We start from the raw sequence: 11,328 nt of genomic DNA, 5'->3' as shown, positions 1-11,328 counted from the left end.
TGGGCATCTTGGAAACATAGTGATACTGTGGCCATCTGCATGAGATACCTATGAGCAATTGTGGTTGAATGCCCTTCCTATCACCACCGATGGTCCTTTTGTGATTTGAACCACTAACCACTTTGTGCACTAACCACTGAACTACAGCTGCTCCCTTCTTTCATGAGGAAACAAACCCATATTAAAATGAAATTGTCTGTACTAGAAGATTTTTAGCAAAAACCCAGAAACCTTGCGACTGTCATACTGCTTTTAAATGCAAAAATGCTGTAGCATTTCCTCTTTGATGCAAAAATATGTTCTCTTTCTGCCGCATGTACAGCACTTTATTCCAAACCAGATTTATCCTGGAACTAACTACACTGTGAGCATCTATTGCATAGGATTCATATGCGCAATTGTGGCTAGATGTCCTTCCTAACACCACTGGTGGTTCTTCTGGGATTCAAACCACTGACCTACAGATTATATGCCAGCGTACTAACCACTAAATCACTGCTCCTCCGTGGTTGTTGTTATTTATTATGTTGTTAGACTATTATTTATATGTTGCAATCTTAATATACATTTTGCTGTGTTGCTCAGCACTAGTTTTAAAAATTAAGATTCAGAGATCAAGTCACAACCAGTTTTTATTATTCTATCAAGGTTACATGGAAATGTGATATCCGCAAGTCCAGAAAGCTTTGAGCATCTCGTAGCGTCAACAGTTATTGATTGGTGATTCAATTATACTGCTACTTGGTAGACAGCAACTAGCATCACAATTTTGTTTTATAAGTTAGTAACTAAAACAAATACATGTTCAGTCTGGTAAACCAGCCTCTGTAGAAGGTGAATTTCTTACGCTGTAGCACAAGTTTGTTGCTGCTATAGCAGCTGATTCTAAAGTTCTATGTTCTTCCAAATTTACGTGTTGTTGTTGCTCTTGTGCTTTGACTAAGTGTGGAAATGCTTGCTGCAGTCCAAGGCTAGGTGGTCGAGCTGGAGGTTCTGGAGGACTGCCTCTTGGAATTGGAATTGAATATGGTTCCTCGGCTAAGGGGGAAGTAACGGTGCTGTAGTCAATTTCAGCATCTGTCAAAAACATCTTCTGTTATTATTGTGAAGATGGTACACATGGCATATAGTTTTACTACAGCAATAAATGGCTTCACTACATTTAACACAAGTCAGATAACATATAACTTTACCAAGTTACATAAAGCGCTATGAAAGTTCTCATAGAAAAATCATGATTAGTAAAACCTGGTTTCCATATGACAGTGCAAGGCGCGCAACAAGGCGCACGACGTCGTGCGTGGGGCAGCTGTGATGTGAAAACATCAATGCATGACGATCGCGCGAGGTGCGTACGCTGATCACAAGGATCCAAAAGAATGGATCTTTGCGACAGGTGCAAGCGATGATGTATCTCACAATACACCGCTCGATCTTTTCAACCTATCCCGCAATTCAAATGGATGGCTGTTTTCCGAAAAAATTGGTTTCCCGTACGAAAAAGTATGGAAATTACCCGCCCTGTCCAATGCAAGCATGGCGCCTACGCGTGTTATGGAAACACTGCATCGCAGCTCAAGCAATGCATTGCGCACGATCACTGGGCTGCGCACGATCATTGCACTGTCATATGGAAACCAGTCTTAACACACGGCATTGTCACGGGTAATACAAGACTTTTTTACAGGTAGCATATGTTTTCTCTGCAGACAAGATAGGACATCGCAACAGGCAACAAATGCTTTGGCTGATACAAAGGAAACAAAGCAGGCAAAAGACAACAAATAGCTTTACTACAGGCAAGAATTTGATTCGCTAAATGTAACACATTACTTCAGCGCAGATAACATGTAGCTTTACTACAGGTCACACATGACCTTGCCTCAAGTAGCATTATGGTTTCACTATGTATAACCTGTAGTATTATTGCATGTAACATAAGTTTTATATTACAGATAGTGAATAGTTTCATCAGTGGTAGAAAATTACTTTGCCAAAAGTAACATTTAGCTTCATCACAGGTAACATATGACCTCAATGTATGTAGCATATGGTGTCACTGTAGGTAATATTTCACAGGCATTAAGGTTATGTGAGTCAAAAGCTATACAAGACTTTATTTTTCAGCTTTTTGAAATGTGACAATTGGTCATATAATGGCCTGCTGATATACTATAGACGATTGCCTAAGGTCTGCCAAATAGCTTAGTTAATTGAAGTTTACAAGATAAAGTTATTTTAGACTTTAGGCAAACATTCATTGTTAGGTCTGGTTCAGACCAATGTCGCATCGTGCTGCCATGCAAGCTATTCTGCATGCACCCTACAATCACAGTTATGCAACTATTACAACCTAAAAATGAATTATCATTACTTGTGCGTTTGGTAGCTACTCAACTTGCATTTACTTTCTACTGGAAGGGACATAATGAGCCTGATATTTTGCTGTGCACTCAATTCACATCAGTCCTAAAGCCTGGTTCTCATATACTCCCCAAAGCACTCGCGGCAGCATCGCAAGCTATTGCGGTGAAATGGGAACCTACTCGCCGGGTACCACCTAGTACCACCAGTAGTTGCATGCGGTCACCGCGAGAATCTAGCGTTGTTTCAATTTCACAAAAAGTCGCAGGCAAAACTTTACCGAAATGCACTGTACAGGGAAGGTCACCATTATTGAAACGGCATGGCAAGCGAACATTTTCATGCGGTTATTAGCGATGAAGCTTTATGTGAACAGAAGCCGCCGCGTTTAGCGTAGCAAGCGTTTTGCTGACCAAGATTAGCGCCGGGGTCTCGCAATTGATATGGGAACCAGGCTTTACTTAGTGTAGCAAGCCAACGACTATGCGTGACCGTGAGGACAATGCTTTTGTGGAGCCTGTGCGGTGATTTAGTTGCGTCATTCTGCAATTTCATACCTATGGTGGTTCATATCAATTGCACACCTGCATGAGTTCGCATAGCAGGGCACAGCACTACATGCGACTCTGAGCTACACCAGGCATTGGTGAGGCAGAGTAACATCTGAGGGCAATATTAAAACTGCGTACTGATTGAAGTTAGTTTTTCCTTCTAAATAGACCAAGTTCCCTAGTGACCTATGGCGATAATCCATTCTTACTTATTGGCTTGTAATCTTTGACAGCTCATCCAGCAACACTTACACGTATTTATAGATATCTGGGTCATTATTCAATGTACTGTCAGCGAATCAGAGGAAACTACATGTATAAGATTTATAGCGCTTCACTAGTTTATCACATGTTTTAGTCGTGATTACTTCTGCTTGATTTGTTAATAAATGTTTTAAAATCAGCAAACCAGTTTATTCAGTAATTGACTTTTCTGTCACATCAGGCTCACCAACTATTTAGTGATTGGCTGCAACAGCCATAATCAAACAAATTTAGCAGCGCTATAGCTGGATTAGAAATATCATCTTTAAAACATGTGAGCCAAAAGGATCGCAGAATCGAAACACTTAGTCATTAGGATCCTTGTCAAGACAAACTTCTTATCAGAATATATTTCTTATCAGGATAAGGTCTTTATCAGGATGAGGTCCTTTGCAGGATAAAGTCCATATCAGGATAATATTTTTGTAGGTAGAGGCTTTTATAGAAGTAATACTCACATATATTTTCTTCCGCTCTCTCTGATGTGACTGACCTAGCAGTATTCTTTCTGGGTCGAGTGTTGCTTGTTCTGGCTTCTATAGAGAGATCATCTTGTGAGGGAGTGTGCCAGCTACAACAGCAGAGCTATACCATTGGACTCTCGCTGATACCTAATTTAACCACGAGTGCCGAAACATTTCAGTTCCCTCAAAACGAACCCCAAAACTTTCGAGATTAAATAGTCATTTTTTAAATTATTCAAATCATATACCATGTTCTATAATAGCAACCAATTTTTAGCTTTAGAAAGGCAAACACTCAATAGTCTGTTTTACTATTAGAAAGCTATTTTTTATGCTTAGCACACACATGCAAGCAGTACCCATTTATAGTAGCTCATCTTCTTTTCCAAAAAAAATTATTTAACGCGATTGAAAGATACTAGCTCTGCTAAATAAATTTGGTTTTTATGCGGATATCAAGCAATTTAGCAGTTGATAAAAAGGTTTTAAGTTAGAACACACTAGGGACAAAACTAAAAGTGGAGAGAATTGGAACCTCGTAGCGCCAGCATAGAAGCTTACCATTCTAAACAAATTTATTTAAATGCTTCTAATTTGGTTGATGCAATTATTTTAATTATTGTTTGTATACCTCACTTGCTTTAGTAAATTTATTTTTGAGATTTGATAAAACATTATTGACTACTCTATAAATTTGAATATTTTTAGTGTGCTGTATCATTATTTAAATTCTAATTTATCATTAGCTGACCATTATATAAACAACACTTAAAATGAAAAGAGGCTCGTAACTTAGCTTCTACTGTTTATAAAAGGCCAGTTTGCCCTTAAAACTGCAGCAAACATATGAATCAGTGCAATGAATTTGTATATACAGCATTGTTAAATGTATTAATAAAGTTTAGAAGGGCATTCAAATCCAAATTCACAAGAATTTTTCAAAGCTTCTACTAAAGACCTAAACTTTTAACAACTTTTTATACATTAAAACAAAATTCAACATATTTTTGTGCTGGTTTGCTGCAATGCCTACATACATTGTGCATTCACAATTTCGGCATTCATGGCTCTAAATTTTTCGAAAGCAATTAAGACTGCCAAATACATTTCATATTTTGAAGTCATTACTAACATTTTGCAAAAGATTTTTATTTATGAGAGCAAAATTAAGTTATTGTTAGCTTCCTAAGTAAGTTAAACAAATCAAAAAGTTAGTCAATTCTATAGAAAATTCTAATTTGAAAACTTTGCAGTTTTAAAAATTTCCTAAAAGCATTCAAGTAGCGACAACCCAGGAAGTCTTATTTGTAAACAATAACATGTAAAGTTAAACTAATTAAACTTTTGCTTACCATCGTTGGCCTGGATTTCTCTTGCAGACAAAGACTACTAGAACCAAGACAGTAATTATAATCAGTCCAAGAACAACCACTGCGACAGATGCCAGAGTTGTGACGTCTATTAAATATAAAACAAGTACATTGTAATACCACATTTAAAAGAGATGAACAGCTTGTAGAAATTGGCAAATAAACCTTACTTGGTCAAAAAGGTTGTTCGTAAAGATTTTATAGGCTAGTTTTTCATAAACCTTTTTAAAGACGATGATACTAGGCTAAGGGCAATTGAGAAGAATTTAGTTGACCTTACCACCTTTTTAATGTTGCCTTTAAAACATAACAAGAAAAACAAAACAAACAAGAAAAACTGTTAACATTCACAAAGGCAAAAATCATTTTGTTGAATATTGTTTACACTAAACAACAGATTTTGTCACCAAATTATCGACGTTTGCAATAGTTTCTACCAACAAAGTAAGCTATATTGTAGAACTTGTAGCTTTGAATTTTAGTAATAAAAATTATTTTAGTTGAAGTTATTCAAAATCAGGAATAAGAAGAGCATAGAACAAAAACAAACATACAAAAGAAAGCAGCATTTAAAGTGAAGGAACAGCAAAAAAAATGAAAGAAAAATGTTTTAAAAAAAATTATAAAGATAGAAGTTGTACCAAAAATTAAGAATGCAAAATATTCAAAATAGAAACAGCTTAAGAAAACGCAGTTTTGCTGAAAGCATTGAAAAACGTCCTGTTGCGATCATTGTGCAACTTTAAGCGCCTTGCTGAAGCACAAAGCAATTCATGAAAACCTTTTGAGGCATGAGATTTAATATTTAGGAAAAAAGCTTATACTCACTCAGGTTAGAATTGTCTGAGTTCATTACCACAATCAGTTGGTTCGTAGTAGTAGTAGAAGGGAAGGTGGGCGTAATGCCCCTTTTTGTAGGGGCGTCAGGCTTATCAGCTTGAGCAGTGTTACGGCTTGGTGCTATAGACGACTCAGTTGTAACGGTCACTGATGGGCTACTCCGTGAAATCGTGCTAGAAAGCAGTCGTTCTGTTACGGCGCTGCTTGTTTGAAATGCTACGTTGTGAGTAGAAGACTCTGGTAACTTAACTGAAGACTCATCCAGAGCAGAATTCTTAAGCGAAAAGTAAAAGTTTGATGTCCGCATTGGTAAAGTGGTGGGTGCTAAATATTCTGCTTTAGTATATTCCTTGGTTTTCGGTTTTCGTTCATTTGTAATTAGACTGGTTAAAATGGTTGTAGCAGACATGAGGCTGCTAGTAGAGCTTCCATTAAAAGTAGATGTTGTAAAAGAAATATTAGCTTTAGAGTCGGTACTATGAACAGTGTTTTTCAAAGAGATTGAACTCATTGTTGAAATGTTATCGTGCCATACTTCTGAATCTGTCGATACGGATACTGGCTTGTCAATACTCTGAGATTTTGTGTTTACTTCTGTCGAAACATTATTAACATATGGCAGGTCTTTTGTAACTGTACTCTGAAGGTCTTTAAATGTACCTGCTGGATGTGTCAGCTTTGACTGGCTATAGGATTTTGTTGGTTGACTTATAGAGGTATGTGATAGAACTTCATAATGAGCCTGAGAATACATTGATGGTTTTTCTCCAATAGGATGAGAAGTGTTCTTTTCTGGCTGCGTTAAATTGACACGCTCGAAAACTGGTGTATTTGTGGATTTCCAATTTTTTTCATACAAAGAAAAAGTAGCAGCTTCTTTGAGTTTGTTTTGTAAAGTGGTTCTTGGCTTCGTTGCATTTTGAGATGATTCTGTATAATATTTTAAAAATAAATCTTCAGAAGAATTGCTTCTAGCGTCAGACTTGGAATCTGTGGTAGCTTCAGTATAAAAACCACTAGTCAAGTTTATAAGTTCAGCTGTGTTTGGTTCATCGGTGGTAATTGATGAAGTTATCCTGTTACTTGGTTTAGACGTAATTGCTTTGTTTTGTTTGGTCAACTTAGTTAGGATCTGACTGGTTGTTGTAAACCCATTAAAAACAAATCCAGAAACTTTTCCAAAATTTTGTAAACCTTTTGCTGAGATTGGAGTTGAAGCAGTCACATTATTCAAATCTGACGATGCACTGACATGGTCTTCTGACTCATTTAGGCGTCTTGTTATTACTTGGAACAGCGTGGCAGTGCTTGCTGGATATTTTCTTTCTGCCATCAAAAACATTGCTTTAGAGACATCAGAAGAAGCATGAATTTCTTTTGACATCTGATGGGTAGTTGTGAGTCCAATCAAAGGAGAGCTGTCACTGGTGTTGTGTGATTCTATTGGCTTAACATTTGAGATTGTTGATTTTTGTGCCAAAATGGTTAACTTGGTTGTTTGATTTGAATAAAATGTATGAGAAGTTTTATATGAGAATGTACTTGATGAAGTAAAGTTTTCAGTAGTTAATAATGAAGCCTTAGACTTGCTTTGAATCATCCTCACTGTTGCTGCTGTCGGATTTGCTGAGGTTGGTATGTTTAATGCATCAGAAGTGGTTAAGTTGTTATGAATTTGAGCAGCTTTGATAGTAAGAGTAAAAGGTCCACCTTTGTTAACAGCGGATTTATCCACAGCAGCAAGTTCATGATCTGTATTTGGTGAAGATGTAAAGTGACCACTGATAGTATTCCAATTGGACAGTTCATTTTCAGGGGTTGTTGTCATATTCGGAGGTTGCTGACTTGGTTCTGATGAAGCATTAACTCTAATGCTGCTAATATTCCAATTTATTGTATTTGGTGAAGCAGTATTTTGGCCACTGATAGTATTCCATGTGGACAGTTCATTTTCAGGCGTTGTTGTCATAATTGGAAGTTGATGACGTGTTTCTGATAAAGCATTAACTCTAATGCTGCTAGTATTCCAATTTACTGTATTTTGTGAAGCAGTGATTTGGCCACTGATAGTATTCCATGTAGAAAGTTTATTTTCAGGCGTTGTTGTCATAATTGGAAGTTGCTGACGTGTTTCTGATAAAGCATTAACTCTAATGCTACTAGTATTCCAATTTACTGTATTTTGTGAAGCAGTAAAGTGACCACTGATAGTATTCCATGTGGACAGTTCATTTTCAGGCGTTGTTGTCATAATTGGAAGTTGCTGACGTGTTTCTGATAATGCATTAACTCTAATGCTACTAGTATTCCAATTTACTGTATTTTGTGAAGCAGTAACGTGACCACTGATAGTATTCCATCTGAACAGTTCATTTTCAGGCGTTGTTGTCATATTCGGAGGTGGCTGACTTGGTTCTGATAAAGCATTAACTCTAATGCTGCTAGCATTCCAATTTATAATTTCATTTTTAGGTGTTGTTGAATAGCTAAAGTCTGCCTTCACTGAAGAAAGTTGTTGACTAGGTTCTGATGAAAAAGTAACTTCATCATTACGAGCATCCCAACTTAAAGTTTCATGATTCTGTATGGTTGAGGTGCTGAAACTTGCTGTTGTAAAATAGAAATAAGCTTTAGTGGCAAACTGACGAGATCTCGCTGACAGTGAGGTGTTTTGTTTAGGCGGTGATAAGATTGGAAGAATGGTGCGGCTGTAAATCTTGGTGACTGTAGCGTGACTTTTTGTTTTGCTGGTGATTCCAGTTGATTGCTGAATAGATTCTGAAGTCAGAGCTAAAAGTGTGGATGGAGTAGCCAAAGTCAGATTTGCTGCTTGTTGATCTGTACTGCTTTTTGGCTCAAGAGACCAACTTCTTAGCCAATTTTTCAAGTATTGCGTAATGCTCCAACTAGGTCTTTTCGTTGTGATAGGAAACACTGTATTCAGGGCAGGCTCAGTTATATTACCTGTGGGAGGATGAATCTTGCTTAAAACAAACAAAGAGATAATATTTTGTAAACATACATGATCAGCTCTGCAGGCAAACACATGCCTGACCGTAATCAAATTAGTTTTCCAGATTTAAAAGAATGTATGTATAAAGTTACAATTGACCTCTGACTTATCTAAGAACTTCATAAAAAGGCTTTGAAATATCGTAACTGGTGCATGACAACTCATCAAAAACAAATAACTAGTAGCTCCATACAAAGGCACACAAACCTAAAAATAAACTTACAAAGTGCCTTTGATTGACTAGTTTCGGTTGTGTTGTTTTTTATGACAGAAATACCTGCGAAGTTTTTGTTTATTTTTAGATTTGAAATGCTGTTTTTCTAACAAATCCCTGTTTTTGTCAGTAAATAGGCAATAATAATAGTATTGGCACAAGTAGAAAATTTATATGCTCAATAACCAGCTTGTCACATTGTTTCATACTTTATCTTAATGACAATTGTATTAGAATCATTATGTTGTGCTTGAGTTTGTTAAGGATAGAATGTATTGAATTTTATTAAATTTGAGCAAAAATTTCAAAGGTTTAATATTCAATGGCTTGTGAAATAATAAATTATGCTAACTATTCATGTCAGGGTTTAGCGAGTTGAAAACTTAATCACTTTAAATGGAAGATAATTATGATACATAGTTTGCAGATTATTAACATAAAGTTGGTAAGAGCTAGATTGAATTAGCATTAAAATTGCTATGAGCTTAAAATTCTTGATCTCGTCCAAATCAGGATTTTCAGCTAATTACTGTGGTAGCATATTTATAGGGTTCAAGTGCAACCAAATTGTTGAAATTACCATTAAACATATGCGTCTGTTTTTATGTTACATGAAGGTAGAATAGCCATTATTATAACTACAAAAGATCAGTGTAAAAATGATAAAATAACAAGTATAAGCGTGTAGTAGTAGCACTATTAGTAGTAGTAGTAGTAGTAGTAGTAGTAGTAGTAGTAGTAGTAGCAGTAGCAGTAGCTGTAGCAGTAGCAGTAGTAGAGGTGCATGGTAGTAGTAGTGGTATTAGTAATAGCATTGTAGTAGTAGTAGTATTAATAGTAGTAGTAGTAGAGGTAGTAGTAGTGGTATTAGTAACAGTGGAAGTGGTAGCAGTAGTAGTAGTAGTAGTTAACACTACTAGTAGTGGTTTTGGTAGTATCAACTACTACCAATACTAGTGGTAGTAGTAACAATATTAATAGTAGTAGCACTAGTAGCAGTATTGGTACAGAAGTAATAGAAGTTGTGGTGCTAGTAGCAGTAGTAGTGGTAGTAGTAGTACTAGGAGTAATAGTACTAGCAGTGATAGTATTAAATGGTATCTTTCTAACGATGTTTCATCTATGAAAAAGTGGATTCAACTTCACAGTTGTAATGTATAAAACCACACATTCATTTTATAACAAATCAGAGCACCACATTTCCTCAGCTGTAAAAACTTTCTCTTTAAAAGTAAGAATCATAAATTTACCTGAAAACTTAAGGTAGGTGAGTTTGCCAGTCTTTTCTCCTACCACAAGTCCTTGACAGCTTTTAAGAATTGTTATAGACGTTGGGCTAAAAGACGGACGCAGAGTTGTGTAGGTTTGCGCGCTAAGGTCTAGTAGTTTTATGCTTCTATAGTCAGCCACTAAGAGTCGACGTTCAGATATCCTCAAAATCTTTGCTGGTTTCCACAGTATGCTTGCGCGCATTTGTCCAAAAAAATCAACTGACAGAGAGTTTTGCCAATGGAGTACGGTTATTGATAAGTCCATCAGTCGCACTGATAATAGTTGCATTGTAGTAGTTACATAGAGAGTCAGTCTATCTAAGCTTACGGCTAACCCTCGAGGAAAATCATTGCGAAAAACCACAGAAGTTGAGACTGTTTGGTTGGCAAAATTTAACACTCTAACAGCATGGTTATAGTAATCAGCTATTAAAAGTTTTGTTTTATCTAATGTGGTCACATCTATCGGCTTATTAAACGAAGATTGAAGGAATAAGTCATTTTCATGTCCTGAGGTATGACACTTGCCGGCAAGTGTCATTGTTATTGCATTCCGTCTGTCATGCAATAGAATGCAGTTCCTTTTGCTTTCTATGATTACAAGTTTTTGTTCATCTAGTTGAACAAATGCTGTAGCTTGGTCAAGAGAACTGATAAATGGGTTTGCTTCGATAGCTGTTTGGTTTCTGTTTCTTGCGAGTGTGTAGATTGAGTGAAGGGTCAACAAAATATAGCCCGTAGTATCCCTTTTGTCATTTTCCATGTGAGTAATATGATTAGTAGCTAGAGAATACAGAAGTTTAGTTTCAGTGTATCCATCACGCCGTACAGATAGCGAGTTATTGCAACCACTGGCAGCGCATTGCCAATAGGATTGGGTGAATACCTGCAGTAAAAATATGTGAAAATGTGATGAGAGAAAAAAGATTTCTTGAAAATAGATAAGCAGGAATACTGTGTACAGTTGCTTCAAAGCG

The 11,328-nt window shown here is 36.5% G+C and overlaps 1 protein-coding gene across 1 annotated transcript; it reads right to left on the bottom strand.

The window, feature by feature from the left end:
* Positions 1-674: 674 nt before the first annotated feature.
* LOC137400914 (serine-rich adhesin for platelets-like) lies at positions 675-10,553 on the bottom strand. The gene is made up of 5 exons (XM_068087253.1): positions 10,331-10,553; positions 5,842-8,817; positions 4,996-5,101; positions 3,638-3,750; positions 675-1,077 (listed from the first exon to the last, which is right to left on the bottom strand). Exons 1-5 carry the CDS (start codon positions 10,551-10,553, stop codon positions 806-808), a joined length of 3,690 nt encoding a protein of 1,229 aa, XP_067943354.1. The 3' UTR covers positions 675-805.
* Positions 10,554-11,328: the final 775 nt, after the last annotated feature.

The sequence above is a fragment of the Watersipora subatra genome, chromosome 7, assembly GCF_963576615.1.
Source record: "Watersipora subatra chromosome 7, tzWatSuba1.1, whole genome shotgun sequence".
Taxonomy (NCBI): domain Eukaryota; kingdom Metazoa; phylum Bryozoa; class Gymnolaemata; order Cheilostomatida; family Watersiporidae; genus Watersipora; species Watersipora subatra.
Note: the sequence above shows the minus strand (reverse complement) of the source record. Positions and strands in the feature narration are given on the sequence as shown.

Bases quoted from the DNA above. Each gene is read 5' to 3' on its own strand.
- LOC137400914 (XM_068087253.1), bottom strand. From the start codon at position 10,553: ATGCGCGCAAGCATACTGTGGAAACCAGCAAAGATTTTGAGGATATCT. The intron at 8,818-10,330 runs GTAAATTTATGA...ATCCTCCCACAG, and splicing joins CACCTACCTTAAGTTTTCAG to GTAATATAACTGAGCCTGCC. The intron at 1,078-3,637 runs GTGAGTATTACT...TGTTTTTGACAG, and splicing joins GAGAGCGGAAGAAAATATAT to ATGCTGAAATTGACTACAGC.